This window comes from Amphibalanus amphitrite, unplaced genomic scaffold, assembly GCF_019059575.1.
Source record: "Amphibalanus amphitrite isolate SeventyFive unplaced genomic scaffold, NRLGWU_Aamphi_draft 000053F_arrow, whole genome shotgun sequence".
In the NCBI taxonomy this organism is placed as follows: domain Eukaryota; kingdom Metazoa; phylum Arthropoda; class Thecostraca; order Balanomorpha; family Balanidae; genus Amphibalanus; species Amphibalanus amphitrite.
The window spans coordinates 1,339,679-1,359,401 of record NW_024881549.1 but is presented as its reverse complement, the minus strand read 5'-3'; the positions used below and the strand labels follow the sequence as shown (position 1 = coordinate 1,359,401).

Sequence of the window (19,723 nt, the reverse complement as noted above, 5' to 3'; positions counted from 1 at the left end):
AGCTGACTGGCTTGTTTATTTGTAGGCGCATTCTCTCCTTTGTAGGTCATCTTTGTGCATTCGTGAATTGGAGACGTCTGTGAGAATTTTGATTGATATTTGAATTGCTACTTCATTTTTCACATCTTTCTAATCGTCTGGATGCATCGATTTTCGTTGTTTCGGCATTCAACAGTGAGGAATATCGGCTTATTATCAAGGGAGGATGTCCGTGTCTGTTGCAATACACTTGCGGATAAATGGAGGTAGGTGTATATTTATCTTTTCAAGTATTCAAGTAAAGATGTCAATTCAATATATCAGAAACTTCTGTCACACATTTGACTGGTGGTTGTATAGTTTTCTAGACATACGCTCATTGCGCAGCTACCAATGATAAATGATATTGATATGTGGTGCTGTCGATAAGATCATAGTATTGGTATGGTCATGCTCATTGAAGATGTCAAATTCCAGTCATAATATGCATTTTTATTATCTTGTGAGCTGGGTGTCTAACTGGGCTGGTGCATCTTTTGATCAGGGTTCCTAAATATCGTTCTCGATTTCCTTACCATGTTTTGGGCTCAGAACGAAAATGGCAAACCAACCAGGGCCCTGTTTCACCGGTGATAGCATCACGCTGCTATTCCATTTCGCGAGCTGATGTCACACTTCTAGTAGTGTTGGAGAAATAGGCTTGTTGACGTTTCCATGGAATCCCAATTTGACACTGTAATAGCAGCATGCTGCTATCACCGGTGAAACGGGGCCCAGGTGAATTGGTCAGGTGAAATCTCACTACATTCATACTATGAGTGTACGTAAAATGAACGCATTCTATTGAATTCGCTAGGTATTCTATTGCATTCTAAGTGTCGTGACCTTAACATAAAATGTGCTTACCAGACGAACACCACAACTGTTTGCGGGCCGTATGAGAGGGTCCCACTGCTCAGCAGCCGAGTACGCCTTCAGGCCGTGTCAGACCCGCTCAGTCTTCACTCTGCCCGGCGCCGACAACAAGAAGCGAGAGTACTCGGAGAGACGCCTTCTCGGGTATGTTGAGATGATCGGAATATGTGAAATTGTGGGTCATTTGTTTGATGTTTGTATGCATTTACAGTTTCAATGTTGGTATGGAGCTCCAGTTGCACCAGCTTGTTCTGCAATCTGTATGATGCGATCCCGATTCCCTCTACCGGCTCTGCCGTCGAAGTAATGCCCGCTGTGTGTGTCGTCTACGCGCAGGTACTCGATGGACCAGATGTACGACATCGTCTCGCGGGTGGAGGACTACACCACGTTCGTGCCCTACTGCACCGAGTGCACCGTATTGTCCCGGCGGCCCAGCTTCCTGAAGGCCCACATGGCCATCGGGTTCGGCCCCGTGCGCGAGTCGTACGTCTCCAGCGTCACTCTGGCCCGGCCGCACCTCGTCAAGGCCGTCTGCACGGAGGGCCGCATGTTCAACCACCTACTGACCGAGTGGAAGTTCGCGCCCGGCCTGTCCTCCAACCCGCGCACCTGTACGCTGGACTTTTCCGTCTCCTTCGAGTTCCGTTCGGCTCTTCACTCTAAGTTGGCCAACATGTTCTTCGACGAGGTGGTGCGGCATATGGTGAAGGCGTTTCTCCGAGAGGCTCAGCGACGCTACGGTCAGGAGAGTATACGCAGTCAAAAGCCCAAGGTGCTGGCCGCTAGTTGATGCTGGTGGACGCTAGAGCTAGAAAATGAACACGGCTTGGCTAGTCTACTTGGTAGATGCTCTGTCCAAACGCTTATGGTAGACAGGTACGATCCGGGTCTTTGTGATTGCGGGCACGTTAGTTTGATAAATTATGTGTTTTATGGGAATGTTAATTGACGTGCCACAGTATGTTAGGGTGAATCGGAACACGGAACATTTCCGTTTTCACCAAACTATGATTGAAACGTTCGTGAAAAATAGTCTTATTTACTAAATACGCATTTTAATGCATGTCGCGTAACTGCGGTAGTAAAATAAGGAATTGCACATAACCGTTTGAGCTTAATTCTAGGTATTCAAAGATAAGCAATGTGCAACGATGCAAAAGTATGCATTGTCAGCATATGTATTACTCGTCCCTGCTCGTACCTAGTTCAAGTTTTATCCCTATCCCTCCTGAAGGGATAGCCATGAACACGTTGTTGGTATCGCCGAAGGATTAGGTTTGTACGAGGGGACATAAAGCGCGAGCTCTTGAGACAATAGACTGGTAAGTTTCGGTAAGGATAAAAGTAAACTCAGCAATCGATATTGATTCGCAACCTTAGAAGTAGCTCAATTCTTGTTCATCAATCCCCACTTCCACCCTAACCTGTCAACAACGTGCATTTTTTGTATTGGACATTATCTCAAAACTACAAATGAGACGGCTCCTTACCGGAATACAACTGGCGCTGCTTGGTATTCAGGTAGACTGTTGTAGCACATTTACCGTCCTGTGTTCCTCAGTGTCCGGTTATGTGATGTACCGACCGCGGACGTGTGCTGTGTTACACAGATGTAGCTCGAGACCCAGTCCCTTCCCCTCGGTGTGTGCTGCGTCGCTGACCCTGTATAAAACGCTGCTCGGCTGTAACTGGCGTACAAACGGCCGAACGGATTGTAGAGGCGAGATGTCCGTGTGATCCGCATCAAAACTGATTCAACTTGTGCTGCTCGACTTTAAGTCAGATGTGTTACGTTGTGGTCGGTACCTCGGAAGTCGGACGTGGCTATGCCGAATGATTGATAGATTGCGGGTTAGACGGCATCCCCACCCTGCTGTGAGGGTGGCGTTGCCGAATCAGGGACGTATCCCAGGCCCCGAATCGGGACCGTGTACAGGAAATCTACCAATTGTGCCGTGCTATGTGGCGAGCGCTTGTGATGAGCTGACAACTACATGAATACATGGCGAAATGAGATCAAGACTTTGACATGTCGGCAAACCATTTGTTAATTTATGGGAACCTAACACAGCTTAATCCGCCTGTGGAGTGACCATGTACATTATATGTACATGTATGTATTTTGATCGCTTGGTTATTTTATTTTCAGCCCCTTATTCGTATGAAGTTGAACCTAACTTCTTATTACATGATCGAAGGTCGAACGCATACGTACGGCTACATTGCTGAACATAACATGTCTTTCATTTTGTTTATTCCCTAGAACATTTTCAAGACAATGACACATTACCCTAAAGTGGCGATTAAATATGTTTATGAAAAAGGATAAGCGTCAATATACCGTGATGCCACCGCAAATCTCAATTCATGTGAAGCATGGTGCTTCAATATTAGTGCTGCACAAGTGGGATACAGGTTTTTGGCACATTCGTCATACCGTCATGTAATGGCACTGAAGTGTCATGGATCACCTGCTTGGCACGGACACGGGACAATTCTCTTGGTAAATGCCATAGCTATCCAGTATCCACACCACGGGGTGCGTCGGCTGATTGTCTGATCGCGTTCACGGGTTAGGATGAAAAACCACCACTTGCTCATTTGCTTGTGACGCAAGTGCAACATACAGACAGAACGCCCTTATGACGGCAAAAACACGGTATATATGGAAGCATACCTATAAAATTCATGGCCACATGCAAATGTAATATGTGTCCTTACGCATTTCAACACGGCAGGAACTAACTAGGTATGCAGTGACTGGCAACGCGGCAGGACTAACCAACTGCCGTGCAGCCCCAGGGCCAATGACGTTTGATGAGAACATATAATGGCACGCACCTAGCAAATGTCTCAGCGAACGCCCCAACGCACTGAGCGCCCGCCGGTACAAGAGGCACCTTTGAACACCGCTGTCTCCCCTGCGCGGTCGCAGGCTCGCGGTACTCCGGTACGGCACAGCCGGGTCAAATCCGTGCCGCATTGAGTTCCATCTCCACAGTCCACAGTACACGAAGATATCTGCTACCCCTGTGAGTGCACCCACTCTGGGTGGTCTCAGAGGTCTATTGAAGGCTTTTCACATTGTCTCTGCCCCGGCGACGCACCTGCTCGCCAGACAGAGCCGCCGCCGCCGCCCCGTTCACCCGCTGCCGCCCGTGCTCGGTCCGGACCGCCGCCGCCGCCGCCCGGCGTCCCCACCACCCGTGCCAGCCAGCCGCACCAGGCCGAAGAAGCTGCGGTCGGGTAAGAGCATCGAGATGCGCATCCTCTCAATGTCCCGGACGCTGACCGAGTCACCTGCGGTGAGGGACAGACGTGTCACAGCCGCGGAACGGCCGGCGAATGATCAGGGTACGAGCGTCGAGCAAAGGTGCTGACGGCTGAGCGCTGACACATGGAACTGTTCGAGCACATACGAGTCCACTCATTCTCGTGGTTCGGCTCGAATAAACCGGCAAGTAAGGCAGCATGATAGTACGTAGGGCCTTGATAGTACGTACATTGATACATCAGCGCCAGCGGTCACTTGGGTCCGCCTGGCCAAGGCCAGATAAGTGACACCGTTTACCTAACCATGAACTAGGACGTGGTCACGTGGGTCGTTAGAGGCGCCGCAAATATTACAGACGTCCAGGCCCAGGGCCCTACGATTTACTTGACGGCTGATATAATTGCGAATCTTACTAACGTCGAGGCAGGTGACGCTAAGCCTGTTTGACGGGATGACAACGCGTATCTTACCGACGTCGAGGTAGGTGACGCTAAGATTACATTTAACACCACGAATCTTACCGACGTCGAGGCAGGTGACGCTTAGATTACATGACGGATGACACCGCGAATCTTACCGACGTCGAGGTAGGTGACGCTAAGCCTATTTGACGGGTGACAGAATAGCGAATCTTACCGATGTCCAGGTAGGTGACGCTAGATCACATGACGGGTGACACCGCGAATCTTACCGACGTCGAGGTAGGTGACGCTAGATCACATGACGGGTATAATTACGAATCTTACCGACGTCGAGGCAGGTGACGCTAAGATTATTTAATGGGTGACATCGCCAATCTTACCGACGTCGAGGTAGGTGACGCCGCTGGTGTGGCACGTGTTGACCTTCTGACGGTGGTTGGTCGACTCCATCGTCAAGCACTTGGCGAACGAGCGGCCCGAGACGAGCAGCTCGAAACCGTTTATGTCACCGGGATCCAGGTAATTTATCTGAAATACCGCGGCCGAATATCGGTCATTCTCAGCCAGCGACTTATCGGGGCGGGAGTATGGGTACGGGCGATTTAAGCCCTCATATTCTTGCGACATTTCATCTGATAAAGCACTGACGATATCTCGAATCTTGGAGTTCAATTAGTAATTATTACATATACCTACTGTGAAGGAATTTCCGTCTTTTTGCCGAAAATGACGTGTTAACCGCGTCATATTTTGACATTCTATAAACGTTTCATACATAAAATGTCAAATGTGCAATAAACGCCGCCAGACGGACAGTTTGTATATCAAATAAGACGAAAAGGGCACACACATACCTCTCTCAGGCAGTACTCTGAACACTCGCCGCGGCTCAGGCCTGTCGGTGAGCGGCTCGGTACCCACCTGGGCGTAGAGGTAGTAGACTCCGGGCCTCTTGACGGTGATCTCTCCGCCGTGCAGGGTGAAGTCGTTGCTGTAGCCGAGCGTGTAGACCCAGGGCGCGAACCGCCAGTCGGCGAACCGCGAGTCCGGCTGGGCGTTACGCAGTATGCCGTTCCCTGGTGTAAATATCGCGGGTCAGTCGCATTATAAGGCCAAGCACGAGATGCACTGCTTGTGGTTAACAATCAATGTAAGCTCTTCGAGACTGTACTGCGAAGACGCGAATGAATGGGGTTTTCTTCCGCCCCCTTCGCATCTTTCAGGATTAATGTGTCCTAAAAATAACATTAAAACACCGGACTGGAAACAGTTAACAGTCGAAAGTCGACCGGAAACAGAAAACGGATCCATCTTCTCGTCTCAGTGTGAGGAGGGATGCGGCGATGCTCACCGTTGTAATATTCGGCGCCCTCCCTGTTACCTAACGAGCATTCAGCGGCGCTCACCGTTGTAATACGGGCATCCCAGGGCGCTCACCGTTGTAATGTGGGTATCTCAGGGCGCTCACCGTTGTAATGTGGGTGTCCCAGGGCGCTCACCGTTGTAATGTGGGTATCTCAGGGCGCTCACCGTTGTAATGTGGGTGTCCCAGGGCGCTCACCGTTGTAATGTGGGTGTCCCAGGGCGCTCACCGTTGTAATGCGGGTGTCCCAGCGCGTACTCGGTGGTGTGGCCCTCGAGATGCGCGGCCGTGGTCCCCAGCGCCTGTCGCAGCTCCTCCATCATCCGCTGCATCCGCCGGCCGCGCCTGGGGCCGCCGCTGCCGCCGCGGTGTCCCTGGCCGCCGCCGGACCCCGCCGGTTCCGGGTCCGGGTCCGAGTCCTGTTCCGGATCCGGGTACGGGTCACGGGCGCCACTCGGGCTCACCCGCGGGGCGCCCCACTCCCGAGAAGGCCAGGCTGGCGAGGCGCGCAGACTCGAGGGCCCGGGTGAGAAGCCGACCGGGGCACCGCGGGCTTCCTCCAGCCGCCGAGCCTGCGGGGAAGACAGTCTGTTACAGATGTGGGCGGTGTCGGCGGATCTTTTCACGTGTGGAGGGCCTCACCGGCACTCGGACTGCAGTCGAACGACAGGGGAAGAGAGATATCGACTCACCATATTATCAGCCGGCATGTAAACGATAATATTTGCCTCAGCATCACACATCTGTGTGCGTCCACTATCCAGAAATGTAACGATTTATCATACCTACTAAAAGTATCATTTCTTGCGCAAAAAAAAAAAATACGAAGAAGACTTCACCATAAATCTGAAAACCCCGACTGCACCATTCCAGCCGAGCTCCCAGTGACCGCGCTCACCTTCATCCGGCGCAGTTTGGTCCGTTTGGCGTCGAGCCGCTTGAGCTCAGTTGGCTTCGACCGGCGCCGCTCGCCCTGAGGCCTCGCGCGTCGCTCCTTCTTAGCCCTTGTGTCGGCCTCTTTGACTCGCGACTTGCGGTGGTGGAGCGCCTGGGCCTCTGTCGGCCGCGGCTCCGGCCGTCGCTCCACGTTCACCCGGCCCAGCCGGCTGCCCTGGAATGCAGCGCTGCTCCTGACGGCAGGGAGAGGGGCACGGAAGCTCAGCGAACATCGCCCAGCCATGGGGCTGCGGAGAACCATATCTCTACAAAACGGGAGCTCACAGCGACACTCAGTCCGCATCGCAGTACCCCGACGTCACCCTCTGTCCTCTGCCAGATATGATACGTAGCTGCTGGCGCCACGAGAACCATTAGCCTCTTTTTAGCGTGGTCAGCACGTGCTCTTAGCACAGTTTATACAGCAGGACGGTTATATGCAGGATTGCGATAGCGAGTGACCTACTTTGGAGTAAGATATTATGGTTTATAATCATAAATTATGTTGAATAGAGAAGGTTGGCATTCTGGGGCATAGTGCCGAGGATGAAACAACAAACATCTAGGGTGGAATGTCAAACAGACGCAAAACAGCCAAAGTTGCCACATTTATACACGACTTGATAATGTCACACATTCAAGACCTTACGGAAGATTTGGAACAGGTGCCAATAGTTCAGCTCGCATCGCTTCCACTCGAAGCCGCAAAGCATGCGAGGTGATGAAATTCCCAACGACTGGTATAAAAAGATGAGGATAATCCTCATTTAAACATAACTATCTACGATTCATTGTTATGACGTGTCATTACATTGGATTAATTCAAACACACAACTTTCCGCAGCCCCCATTACGGGTCAGGGGTGTGGCCCGGCCCGTCTCGCCCCCGGTCGCCCGGTCAGAGCTGTCGCCGGCTGACCTGTGGTGGGGCAGCAGAGACCGGCCGTCCCCGGGCCGGTCGGTGGAAGCGCCGAACGTGTCGTACACGCGCATCACGGGCGCCTGGGTGGGCCGGTCGGCCGGTCGGTGGCCGTACGGCCGGCTCACGATCGGGATTCCCGCCGGACTGGTCTGCGCGGCGGCCACCGACCGCCGCAGACGCACCGCGGCGACCGACTCCATCTGCGGCAGGCGGAGAACGTCAGGGCCGGCACCAGAACGGTACAGCGTAATACAGCACTTCAACTACACACTCAGCAGACACGGCACAGAATCACGACTGTCAGCGGAGCTGAACGGTACAGAATCACAACCCTCGGCGGAAATACGGCACGGAATCGCAACTGACGGTGGAAATACGGCACAGAATCACAACTGACAGTGGAAGTCCGGTACAGAATCACAACTCTCGGCGGAAATGCGGCACAGAATCACAACTGACGATGAAAATGCGGTATACCTATATAGAAGCACAACTCTCGGGGGGGGGGGGGGGTTGCTATAGGTACAGAATAGGTAGGTATCTGAGAATAATCTGGAGTTGTGAAACTCTCGGGGAAATACGGTGCAGAACCACGATTCCCGGGGAAAATACGGTACCGAATCACAACTCTCGGGTCAAATACGTTACATAATTACAGCTTTCAGCGGAGGGACGGAGCAGAAGCACGTCCTTCAATGGAGACTGAAGAGACGGCGCGGAATCACAACCCCACTGGAGATATAGAACAAAATCATACTTGATACTTCAGTTCTGGAATGGGCAATGGTCACAGGAAACTACTAGTATCCTCCAGCAGAGGTCTTACACCCTGTACCTATCTCGGATTTTACCTAAAGGTCACATGAGGTCAAAACACTCACGTGACCTCACCATCATAAGTCAATTGGGATATATAGGAATAGTTATTTTGGCGCCGGAAATGATCTTAACTCTAAACCTATCAGCTCATGTACATGGGATCGTAATTCCATGCACTACTTGCGTCTTGCAAGATGTAACGCTTTGCTTGTAGTTGTGCATCGTTGACCTTGCGTGAGTCATTTATAACGTCAATGAGGTCATAGGTTCGTCAGTATCTCCCGATCCAATTAGCTAGCGAGTTGCGAAAGTCACCAATGGACTCGGGAAGACCTGCCGAATCGAATGATATGCAATATGACCTCCACCAATTGACCTCCAGCTGATCAAACAACCATTGATCAGCTTGGTGACAGGTGATCTGAGGGGCTCTGACCTGACCTAGACCCGAGGTCAGCACCTCAAGTTGGGCTAAATCGAAGAAAAAGTATACCATCCGACGCGCCTGAGCAATACAAACACGATGGTATCATTTTCGCGGCTCTGCGACCATTTTTGGCGATGTTATTTAGCAAAAACAGAATCCGTGCCGTGGGCCACTTGACCTGACCTCAGTGGTCACCGGTTCACCTGAGACCTTAACCCTCACATGTGTGCGACGTTTGCCAGCTTCAAATGTGTAGGGGGGGGTCGGTTGGACCCCCCCCCCTTGCCGTTTGGCCCCTGATCGAGCTAGAGCTTCGCGGAAAAAACAAGCGTGTTGCCCGTGACGAGAGGAAGCCGATGAATGATACCCAATTTTAAGGTCCTAGGTCATTGGTTGACCTTCCAGGTCAGGTCAATGACCCAAAGTCGGGAAAATCGGGAGGGACCTGTTAGAAAGTCGTAGAGTATGGCTGCTAAGGGGTTTTTCGGGGTGCTGATCACGAATATCGTGTTAGTTTTGATCATAGATGTTGTCTTCATGCATTTAGACCAGGTCGGGTCAGGTCAGGTCAGATCAACCAGTAAGGGGTCGTGACGGGACTTCGTAGTATGTGTCAACTGCCTCTGACAGCTTCGTAAAATGTTACGAAGGCACCAGAACTTCTTCGTAAATGTTCAAATGGTTGCTAAATTCGAATTCAGCTCCAAAAACTAGCCTAGAAACATGTGCAGCTCGAAAAAGTGAACCGAAGTCACCAAAGGTCAATGACCTGACCTGACCTTCAGGTGACCTTGACATCCACCCAAATGCATGGGAGCAACATCAAATCTCATGTTTGAACGTTTGAAACCACGAGAAGCTTGCAAACGCGCGGCTAATGCGAGCCGACATACGCCGAATCGCGATTCCGGCCAAACATGGCCTCGAGAAATAGGTCACAGGTCAAAGGTCACTTGGGTCCGGGTCATGAAATTTTCAGAGTAGGTGTAAAATTGATCAACTCGAGGGTACTGAAAGTTTCGTCGCGATCGGCCGCTTTTTGCGCGAGTTATTCGCGAAAAACCATGGGGGGTCCATCCGACCCCCGCCCTTCTACACATGCGACACACATGCGAGGTGGGAGGGTCCCTTTAACCCGCGCACCGACGGGGGTCTGCGCCAACTTCGCACCGACGGGGGGGGGGGGGGCGGATGACCGCCCCCCCCCCCTGAGATCTCGAGAACGAAGCAAGATAGCGACAAGCGGTAAACGGCATCGGATACGCACGGTCAAGATCTACAATTTTTACTAAGGTCATTTTCAGGTCAGGTCAAAGATGACGTCACAGGGGTCGAAAAAGTCAAAATGGCGGCGCTAGATATGGAGAGAGTTTTTCTCGAATAACTTTCGAATTAGTCAAGATAGGGACAAACTAAGGGCATCATCGTGATCCTCTCGTCAATCCTCATCGAATGATATATATGTTGACCTCGAAAGGTCAAGGTCAAAGGTTGACCTCAGGTCACGTGACCTCGAGGTCATCATGTATATCATTCGATGTGTCTTGACGAGCTGAACACAATGAGACCATCCACGCGGCTGTATCTTGTTCCTGTACGGAGTTATTGGCCAAAAACCTTTGGTGACCTTTGATGACGTCACATGACCTCACAGCTACCCAACAGCAAAACAGACCTCAAGGTAGTGAAGGTTGGTCGTATATGAAGTCATGTATGGGGATATGGGGCCATTCCGACCCGTTTTAGTGGTAAAAACAGGGAGTTGATTTTTCCCCCATTGACTTATCATGGGAAGGTCGCGAAATTGACCTGACCTTAGGTCACCGATATCAAAATTCCGAGATATACAAATTGTAGCTACTAATGACCTAATAACATCCTGCGACTTTCAAAGGCCTCCGACATCTACTGTAGCTCTGGCACGGTGACAAAGTTGCAAAAAAGTGACTTGAGGTTGGGTCATTCAAAGTGACCTGGTGACCTGACCTTGAAAGATAAGAGGTTCAAACTTGCACACCATGTGTAAAATTGATGAGGTTATAGTCATACCAAATTTTGCGGCGGTAGCGCCGCGGTTTTCCCGCTATTCGCGAAAAACCTCAGGGGGGGGGGCGGATATCCGCCCCCCCCCCCGTCGGTGCGCGGGTTAATCGGGTCCCAATCACTGCGTCTCGCAACGGTGCACAGCGCACACGCTCGTTTTTTCCACGAGGCTCTATCTAGCTCATTAGGGGCGAAACGGGTGGGGGGGGGGGGGGGCGGCCGGAGCGTACCTACATATGTAGAAAACGCAGCGCAGAGCAGTGAGTCTGATACATACATACAGCATCTTATGAACAACCCAGTCCAAACTCCAAAGCAATTATTGACGCCTTTCATAAGGCTGGGCAAGGGTGACCGTCCAAGGAGTTCAACGTCATTTGATTTGAACAGGCCCGATGGCCGATGATGAGCGTGATAGCATCACGTAGGTCGTAGGTCGGCGTTACAACTTACATGACACCATGACAGTTTTCAAATCTATCCCCAACTACAACTACTGTACTTGCGGATAAGGTATGTGACTGTCGGGACTCGGACTGGATGCCGTTTCCCCTCCGAGGCCGTGTAGGCAACAGGCTACCGACAAGAATAGTTTATATAGTGGATAGACATCCGGCCGACTGAACGTGGGACTGAATATGGGCCGAGTTGACGGAATTGAGACTGAGCTGTTATAAGTTCCCCAGTGGCTGTGAGCAGATCGGCAGGGCCGGCGGTAAAGTCCGACCCGCCATCCGGTCCAGATGGCCGCAGGATTCAGGAAACGCTGCTGCGTCACGTCTCCCAATACGCACTGCCGCGTCACCGCCCGTGTCGCACAAAGGCGTCGGCGTCTCCGACTCTCGGCTGCCGCGGCGACAGCGACGCGACGCTTCCCGTCCGTCTCGCGACGATCACCGCCCACGCTATAACTATTGGAAGGAGAGAGAGAGAGAGAGAGAGAGAGAGAGAGAGAGAGAGAGAGAGAGAGAGAGAGAGAGAGAGAGAGAGAGAGAGAGAGAGGGAGGGAGAGAGGGAGAGAGATGGGCGTTGAATGGAAAGAATGGGACCAAAAGTCGGCAGTGCCCCCCCCCCCCCTTAATTGAAAGTGTTCCGCCGCTACTGCAAGTGGCTAGCTAAACGTAATGCCATGTCATAATACGGTAACAGCAGAATCTCCACAAGACCCGGAGCATACAGATCGGAGGAAGCATAAGCGTGTCGCCATTCACACACATACACACATGGGTTCGACGGTTTCCTACACGGGTTTCGTCCAGGAAACGTCCGAGGAAGGTCCAGCCAGGAAAACACGAGCTGACGGTGGTGGGATCTCGGTCAGAGGCGGCTCGAGGAGCCACCCACCGCAGGCGGCAGAGTGGCCACGGTGCGCCGGCGCACCGTGCTCCTCTGTATGACAAACACCTCTCAATACTTAGGTAGGGGAGAGTGGGGCAAAGCGGCCACCCGGGGCAAAGCGGCCATCCATCGTTTTAGCCCTCCACAGCTGGCGTCAGTTCCAATTTATGATTTCCAATTATACTTCTCTTTGCGGTCGTTCGAATGAGCCAGACCGGGGTTTCAGGCCCATCGCCATTGTTCTGTGAAACACGGAAAAGCATTTCTTGCCAGGTTACCAATTATGTCTACAATTTTTAAATGTTATTTTATTCCATAACCGTTTGTAATTTTTATAAGCGTTTTTGTCCATGCATTGCGTGGTTATCGTACATGCCTTCTACCAATTTTAATGCTTTTTACCCCACTAATAGCTGAGCTGGAATATTTTTGTCTCGGACGGTATGCGCGGGGCAAAGCGGCCGGGGCAAAGTGGCCAGCCCCCAATTGGCCATAAGTTGTTTCCATCTGGATAAAAACATTATTTATATTCAAATGTGTCGTCATGCATTCATCTTGGCCACTTTTCGGTTACATGAGTTACCAAATTATGCAATTAAATGTTTTTCCAAGAAAATTCTTTCTTTGTTTAGCAATAGATGGGAAGATAACAAAGTAAACATCCATCTTCCCTTAAACCTTGTCACCATCAAATACCCTAGTCGTGCATGAGGCAACTATTCTGTTTCTCATATCGGGACTTGAGAAGTCGCCAGTGGCCGCTTTGCCTCAGGGATGGGGCAAAGTGGCCAATATGCTATAGGTTTAAAGTTTTGTCAATATCTCCCATATGTGAACGCCTTTGGAAATGAAACGCAGTTGGAATAAAAGACAATTTAATAGGGATCACATTGGTATAGAAAGAATCTTTCCAAGTTTAAAAATCAAGCGTCGGCATCGTTAGAAACGTTAGGGTGGCCGCTTTGCCCCACTCTCCCCTACACTTAAATGCTCTCGGTGTGACAACATCCTTTTGTGCATACTGCACGGTGCACACCTCTGCAATCACAAAATCCGCAGGCATTCCGTTTTCATCCCTTTTGTCACAGTTTATTTCGCGACCCCACATTTGTCGTTTCATCAGGTTCGGGCTCCATGGTGACAGCTCATTTTGATAAACATTGCCGCTATGTCGATGCCCCCGACAGGCATCTGTTTTCATAAATATCCGGGAATTATGAAACGGTTCTGCTGGCCGGAGTTTTTAAATGTCTTTGATCTTGACCTTGTAGGTAAGGTAGATGCTGGAAAGACCCCTGACTTTGCGAAATGAGCCGGGCACGGAGCAACATCGAGCAAGTCAAAAGCTTTTTATTTAAAGATAATGTTCTATAGAAACATTTGATTTTAATAAAGTTCAAAATGTCAACAAGGTCCTGATCCCTATTTGATCGTGACCTGACCCGAAGCAAAATCAGCTGATCCGTCGGTGTCTGACGAATGCCTCATTTTCATTTCCTGAATGCCTCGACGAGAATATAGCTGTCGTTTCATTTGTAAACAGACAGACTGCGTGTGTGACGTGTATGTCTGGGCGCTGGGTGTGTGCTGTTCCGGCGAACAATGTGTACTCACCAGTGTGTCGGTGAGCGCCTGCTCCAGGGCGTCCAGCCGGCCGCGGTGTCTGAGCAGCTGGTGGCGCAGCTCCGCCGTCTGCTGCAGGTGGAACACCTCCAGCGCCGCCAGCGCCAGGCACAGCAGCACGCAGACGGCCGGCCACCAGCCGCCGGCGGCGCTCCTCCCCTCCGCCGCCATCTCGCCACCGTATCACCTCCGGACGGCCCTGGACCGGCAGCGCGACTGGCGCGGCCGAGCGGCGGTCGGTGACATCACCGCGCGGCCCAGCCGGCCGACCGGCCGGTCATCACCCCTCCCCCGCCCCCACCTCTCCCCAGGCCATCCACCCTCCCCACCACTCAGCCCATCCATCATCGGACGACCCCACTGCGGTCGCATGCCCTGACGGTCTAATCCTCATCCTATGAGCGCCTACTGGTCGGGCAAATAAAGCGAAAAGTACCGGTTATTTCTTACTTTATCCTATTTCTTACATCAACTCTATGGCTACCTGTCTATGCCGAAACTCATAAAGAAACATTTTAAAGTAAACGTTAAAGTGACATCAATACCATACAATGTCAACTAACATACTGCCTAGCCCTAGCCAGTAGCCATAGTTCCTATTTAATATTGGTAAACGGTATTATTGGTATTATTGGTATTTTATCCTATTTATTATTGATAAATTTATTATTGGTAAAAGCTAGATGTGTAAATGCTAGATGTTACATGCTATACATACCGTCTCATTCGATCCATTTCACTTCGATGCAGTTTCCATGCATCGCCAGTGCGCACCGATCTTCCTTTCTCTCCGCTGGATACAACATTTTCTTGAAAGGGTCGTTATTTTCCAGCACAGAACTGCATCTGTAAACGTCTCAATAAACGGCTTCACACCTAAATAATTAGATATAGTACATGCGTGTAGCTATTAGCCGTTTTCACGACGGGCTACCTGGTGAATGCACCTAATTTGACCAAATTAGCACCAAATTGCACCTAATCTGCAACAAATTTGTACCTACCAGATGGCCGTCGTGACAACGGCTATTGTGTAGTTATACGAGCGCTTTAATTGTTTTAAGCTACATCTCCACGTTTTCTTGGCATGAATGACCAAGCGAACATTTAATTAATTTTTCTTCCGATTAATGTTTGTTTTACCAGAAGAACAAGGATCAACAAAGGTCATCAAAGGTCAAGAGTCTGAATGTCAAACGGGCTTAAGTGAAATGCGTATGGTGCCTATCCAATTTTCAAGTCTTGGGTCAACAGGTTCTAGTTTATATAAACAACCCACAGAAAGGGTAGGTGCGTGATATACATTACATAGACACAGAGTAACGGTTTTGTGCCATCGCGTTTGGAGTGTCAAGCCGAGTCGATTGATATGCTTTCTGTTTAGGTAAGAACCGCCTCAGGTCAAGGTCAGGTCATAGAGTGATGGGGTAAAAAGGCTAGATGATTGAGAGCATGTTACACATCAATCGATTCGGCACCTCATTCTGAATTCAGTGGGGGCCTTCTCCGACTCCGTCTTCCTCTATCTAAGGCCACGGGGAGGACCATAATGAAAGATCACGTGACCGATCTGACCTCAGGTGGACCTTATAAAAGTCCATGATCAACAAATTTGAAAGGACTCGGGGGCTTGCTTCTTCCTGCAAGCTCCATCTTCCTAGTGGCTGGAAAAGACTCCCCGACATAAGTGTTGCGATGTAGTGGCATTTTCATGACCTGACCTGAAAATGCGGCTGGTAGGTACGTAAACATCTATATAAAGTAAAAGGCTATTCACCCAAATTTCCAGTCCACTATCTGTAACACGCTCCGAGCAGTTGCGGAAACCCGTCAGGGGTATTATCACCCCATCCTTCGGTCGGGGATTTGTAGTTTGCGTTGCGACTTTCGCAGGTTTTGCCTATTTGGGGCGTAATAAAAACAAGGCCTTATAGGCATTGAAAAAGTAACCTTGGTATAAATTAAGCGAGATATGGGCTTTATGGGTGATATACGAGTTAAAACATACGGGATAATACAGCGCATGTAATCACTATGGCAGTGCGTTGGGCTGCGAGTTTGAGCCGCGCTCAGCGGTCGACGGCGCTCAACCGGCTCGGGCTGGCGGCGGGCGACGGGCCGCCAGGTACGGCGTCAAGGTGAGAGTTTGAGCCGGGCACGCCGGCGGACAGGTAAGGGGCGCGGCTGGGGGGTGAGGAGCGGGCCGGCCAGGCGGGAGCGACGGACAACGAGGGGTGGCGTACGTTGGAGTGCCGGGGCGTCGCTGCTTGGGCGAATCTTACAGACACCGCCTGCACACAAACTGGGGGTGAGTTGGACTGAAACGGAAGCGTGTGTTGCCTAACTGATAGTCCTACATATGGTTATAACTTATATTACATAAGTTAAAACTAATAATATTCACAATGAGCTAAGCTGCAATGTTTTGTAACGCAGGTGCACTGCTGACTGCATGAAGAAGCTTTACGCCCCGTTATGTTTTGACTTTTGTTCATGCTTCATTGCAATTGCATGCTAAACAATAGGTAATCATGCTAATGTGTAGAAATAAGACACGCTTATATTTCTATGTATAAGTATACTTTGATTTGTAAGAAATGAATTGCGCCTCTTTTGCCCGAATAAAGCGCAGTTAATTCGCGCATTGAACTATACCATTACCCAGTACCCTACCCACCCACCTAATGGAGAGGCTGCGAACCTGACCTGACCTAGGTATCTTGAAAAAACTTGACCTGACCGAGGGTCCCACGATATACAGAATCTGAGATATAAGCTAAATACATCATGTCATCAAATCAACCACTGTAAGTTAAAAAGCCAAAGTGTGGTCGGTGCTGTTAAACCGGTAACCTCTGAGGTCAGGCCAACGCCCGACGGTAGAGGGTTGGTTTTTCGTGAACAACTTTGCCAAAGACGGTTGCAGCGCTGCGATTTTGGCACCACGGTGTCCCGTCATGCTGAGATGCGTCGAGCAACATAGTTTTTGTTTGGGAAAGGTCAATTTAAGGTGTTGACCTCAGGCATGAGGTAGCTGATGCAAGGTCACAGTCGCCCCGATTACGACGCTCGTCGAAGGAGGTCATGTCGCTTATTATTCGATTTGACCTCAGTCACGGGCCGGCATATCTCACGTTATGCAAGGTCAACAATACAAAGGTTAGGCATCGGTCTTTGCATGGATTGTAGGAAATCACAATTCTATGCGCTTGAGATAGCCAGCGCCAAAATGACAGTTTGTATGTTTCCCCATTGACATACATAATGGTTAGATCACGTAACCCCCCTGACCTCTTGCGATTTTTATGAAAAACCCGAGATATACAAGTTGTGAGGGCTTGGGAGCTGTTACTGTGCCCCATAAGTTCCATCTCATCTCCCCTGGCACTGACTAAGTGACTAGTGCCAGACGCCAGTGACTCAGCGCCACTGAGGGCGTAGGTATACGGTATGCCAGCTTTCAGCTCCTTATCTCCAAAATGTTCCGATCAATCGCGAATAACTCGTCAAGGGCACGGTCGTAATGACATAACTCGATGACATTTTGACGAGCTGTTCTTCCGCCGCAGGAAGTGACTGCCGGTCGTCATGTCAGCGCCTCGCGACTTCCGGCCGATCCAGGGCTACCCGGATCAGGAGTGGAACGCCAACATCCGCTCAGAGTACGGGCGCAACTTCATCTTCCTCGGCTGCGCCATCGTCCTGCTGGTGGTGTTCGTCGGACTCATGATGGTTCTCATCAAGTACTTCGCGAATCTGTTCAGGTGAGAGGGTCTCCAATTATTAATCGATATAGTAGCGATTATCAATGCTCAATAGTCCATACGGCATACAAGACTATGCCCCTAAGCAATTCTTGAAACTTCAGTGAATTCAGTTTTACCCCTCTCTACTACGCTCTCTACTGCATACGCGCTACTCTTGGTAGCTCTTACCGACTACCGAACTGTCATACCACTCCGACGATCTAAGTTGTTCAGTCCAGGCTACGGACAATGGGCCATGATTGTAATCCAACGGCCAACGGGACTTGGCCCCATGATTCGCCTGATTGGCTTTCGAAACCTGCGCACCCGCTAGTTTCCGCAGTCGAAGGCTACTTGCCACCACTGACGTAATGTTTTCTGTTCTGCCACCAACCAGGGTCGAGAGAGCGCCCACGCACCCGCCCAGCCTATCCACCAAGCGTCCAAACCCAGTGCGCATGGTGTGGAGCACGCTGTGGGACCAGCCGCTGCCGCCCGGCAACTTCCGATCGCAGGCCGGCTTCTACTCGCCCAGCACACGCCGACTGGACTCGGAGCACGCCTCGCTCTACATGGGCGAGATGTGAACCGGCCTCGCCCTACATGGGCGAGATGTGAACCGGCGTCGATCTACATGGGCGAGATGTGAACCGGCCTCGATCTACATGGGCGAGATGTGAACCGGCGTCGATCTACATTGGCGTGATGTGAACCGGCCTCGCTCTACATGGGCGAGATGTGAGCTGACTTGGCGCAACCAATGGGCGAGATGTGAACCAGCCTCGCTCTACATGGGTGAGACGTGAACCGGCGTCGATCTACATGGGCGAGATGTGAGCTGACTTCGCTACAAATGGACGAGATGTGAACCGGCCTCGCTCTACATGGGCGAGATGTGATTCGGCCTCGCTCTCCATTCCGAAAGGATGACGAGGGAGCGTGTCGCGATCAACTTATGCGAGGGGATGCTAAACTGCTAAAGTGCTTGTCTGCTTGGTCAGGATCAGATTGTTCCCTGATCTGCATGATTGACCTATGAGTGTGAAAACGTTACGTACGCGACGCATTGTTGCTATCCAGTATCACGTATAGTTATGTTATCATGCACTTTTATCGAAACCACATGTTAGCGCTTCACCCATCCTAATGCACTGCAACCATTGCCCAATTAGCTCATTTGTTACCCACATTGCATAAGTGAATATCGCTGACCTCTGTGGTACTGGTGCGAATTTTTTGCTTTATATTTTTATACACCGGCAGATCTGGTCCGGTGAGCATCCAAGGTCATGATTTCCCATGGTAGAAAACCCGTTTCTTCCCCTTATATAACGACGCCCAGGTGTTTCGTCACTGGCGTTCTTCCCCTTCTCGCACAACTTTTGCTGTCGGTCAACATCCGAGTTGTGATCAGCCACGAGTTGTCACCTCTTACAAACGCACAATGGATCTGCCCGCGTGTTTTCCATGTAATCTAATGTTAGCATTATTTTGTAAAACAAAGAATCCGTCCAAGCTGAACGGCGGCATTGATAAATAAGGAAAGCATAGCTGTAAGTTAGACACTAAAACGCATGGTTGGCTGTGAATGGCTGAACGCAAATTTGTTGGTGACACGAACGTTTGACCATTTATAGACCTCGATGATCTGCGCTCAGACTCGTTGTTGACCTGTGCGGCAAGTGGGCGTGTTTTGCTGTTGTGCGGCTCGTGCCTGTGCCCGTAACAAGCCGCAATTGGTGGCCCGAGAGGATGAACCTACCGATCTTCTGTTATGACCTTTGAACGTTTACCGAGGCATTGTGGTAACCCAGAGTCTCATTTGTGTATATTACAGGTGTTCTTGACCAAACGACGAATGTCAATAAATATACAGCCGATCAATTTGTAGTCAAGTGGAAGAAAGTCAAGTG

At 50.6% G+C, this 19,723-nt stretch overlaps 3 protein-coding genes across 3 annotated transcripts; 2 read left to right on the top strand and 1 right to left on the bottom strand.

The window, feature by feature from the left end:
• The first annotated feature begins 10 nt into the window (after window positions 1-10).
• LOC122378002 (coenzyme Q-binding protein COQ10 homolog A, mitochondrial-like) lies at window positions 11-2,913 on the top strand. Its single transcript, XM_043358705.1, has 3 exons — window positions 11-245; window positions 889-1,038; window positions 1,231-2,913. The coding sequence occupies exons 1-3, from the start codon at window positions 142-144 to the stop codon at window positions 1,685-1,687; spliced, it is 711 nt and encodes a 236-aa protein (XP_043214640.1). The 5' UTR covers window positions 11-141; the 3' UTR covers window positions 1,688-2,913.
• Window positions 2,914-3,136: 223 nt separating this feature from the next.
• On the bottom strand, window positions 3,137-14,921 carry LOC122378001. The gene is made up of 8 exons (XM_043358703.1): window positions 14,783-14,921; window positions 14,056-14,280; window positions 7,812-8,014; window positions 6,855-7,086; window positions 6,186-6,528; window positions 5,515-5,669; window positions 4,974-5,121; window positions 3,137-4,197 (listed from the first exon to the last, which is right to left on the bottom strand). The coding sequence occupies exons 2-8, from the start codon at window positions 14,233-14,235 to the stop codon at window positions 4,040-4,042; spliced, it is 1,419 nt and encodes a 472-aa protein (XP_043214638.1). The 5' UTR covers window positions 14,236-14,280; window positions 14,783-14,921; the 3' UTR covers window positions 3,137-4,039.
• A 1,331-nt stretch (window positions 14,922-16,252) lies between these two features.
• Window positions 16,253-19,696, top strand: LOC122378000. The gene is made up of 4 exons (XM_043358702.1): window positions 16,253-16,372; window positions 17,634-17,828; window positions 18,208-18,444; window positions 18,538-19,696. Exons 2-3 carry the CDS (start codon window positions 17,653-17,655, stop codon window positions 18,395-18,397), a joined length of 366 nt encoding a protein of 121 aa, XP_043214637.1. The 5' UTR covers window positions 16,253-16,372; window positions 17,634-17,652; the 3' UTR covers window positions 18,398-18,444; window positions 18,538-19,696.
• The last annotated feature ends 27 nt before the right edge of the window (window positions 19,697-19,723 follow it).

Coding starts and splice junctions, on each gene's coding strand:
- LOC122378000 (XM_043358702.1), top strand. CDS start 17,653: ATGTCAGCGCCTCGCGACTTCCGGCCGATCCAGGGCTACCCGGATCAG. Junction 17,829..18,207: donor TACTTCGCGAATCTGTTCAG/GTGAGAGGGTCT, acceptor GCCACCAACCAG/GGTCGAGAGAGCGCCCACGC.
- LOC122378001 (XM_043358703.1), bottom strand. CDS start 14,235: ATGGCGGCGGAGGGGAGGAGCGCCGCCGGCGGCTGGTGGCCGGCCGTC. Junction 5,670..6,185: donor GGGACACCCGCATTACAACG/GTGAGCGCCCTG, acceptor TATTTACACCAG/GGAACGGCATACTGCGTAAC. Junction 4,198..4,973: donor CGTCACCTACCTCGACGTCG/GTAAGATTGGCG, acceptor CCCTCACCGCAG/GTGACTCGGTCAGCGTCCGG.
- LOC122378002 (XM_043358705.1), top strand. CDS start 142: ATGCATCGATTTTCGTTGTTTCGGCATTCAACAGTGAGGAATATCGGC. Junction 246..888: donor ACACTTGCGGATAAATGGAG/GTAGGTGTATAT, acceptor TGTGCTTACCAG/ACGAACACCACAACTGTTTG. Junction 1,039..1,230: donor TCGGAGAGACGCCTTCTCGG/GTATGTTGAGAT, acceptor GTCTACGCGCAG/GTACTCGATGGACCAGATGT.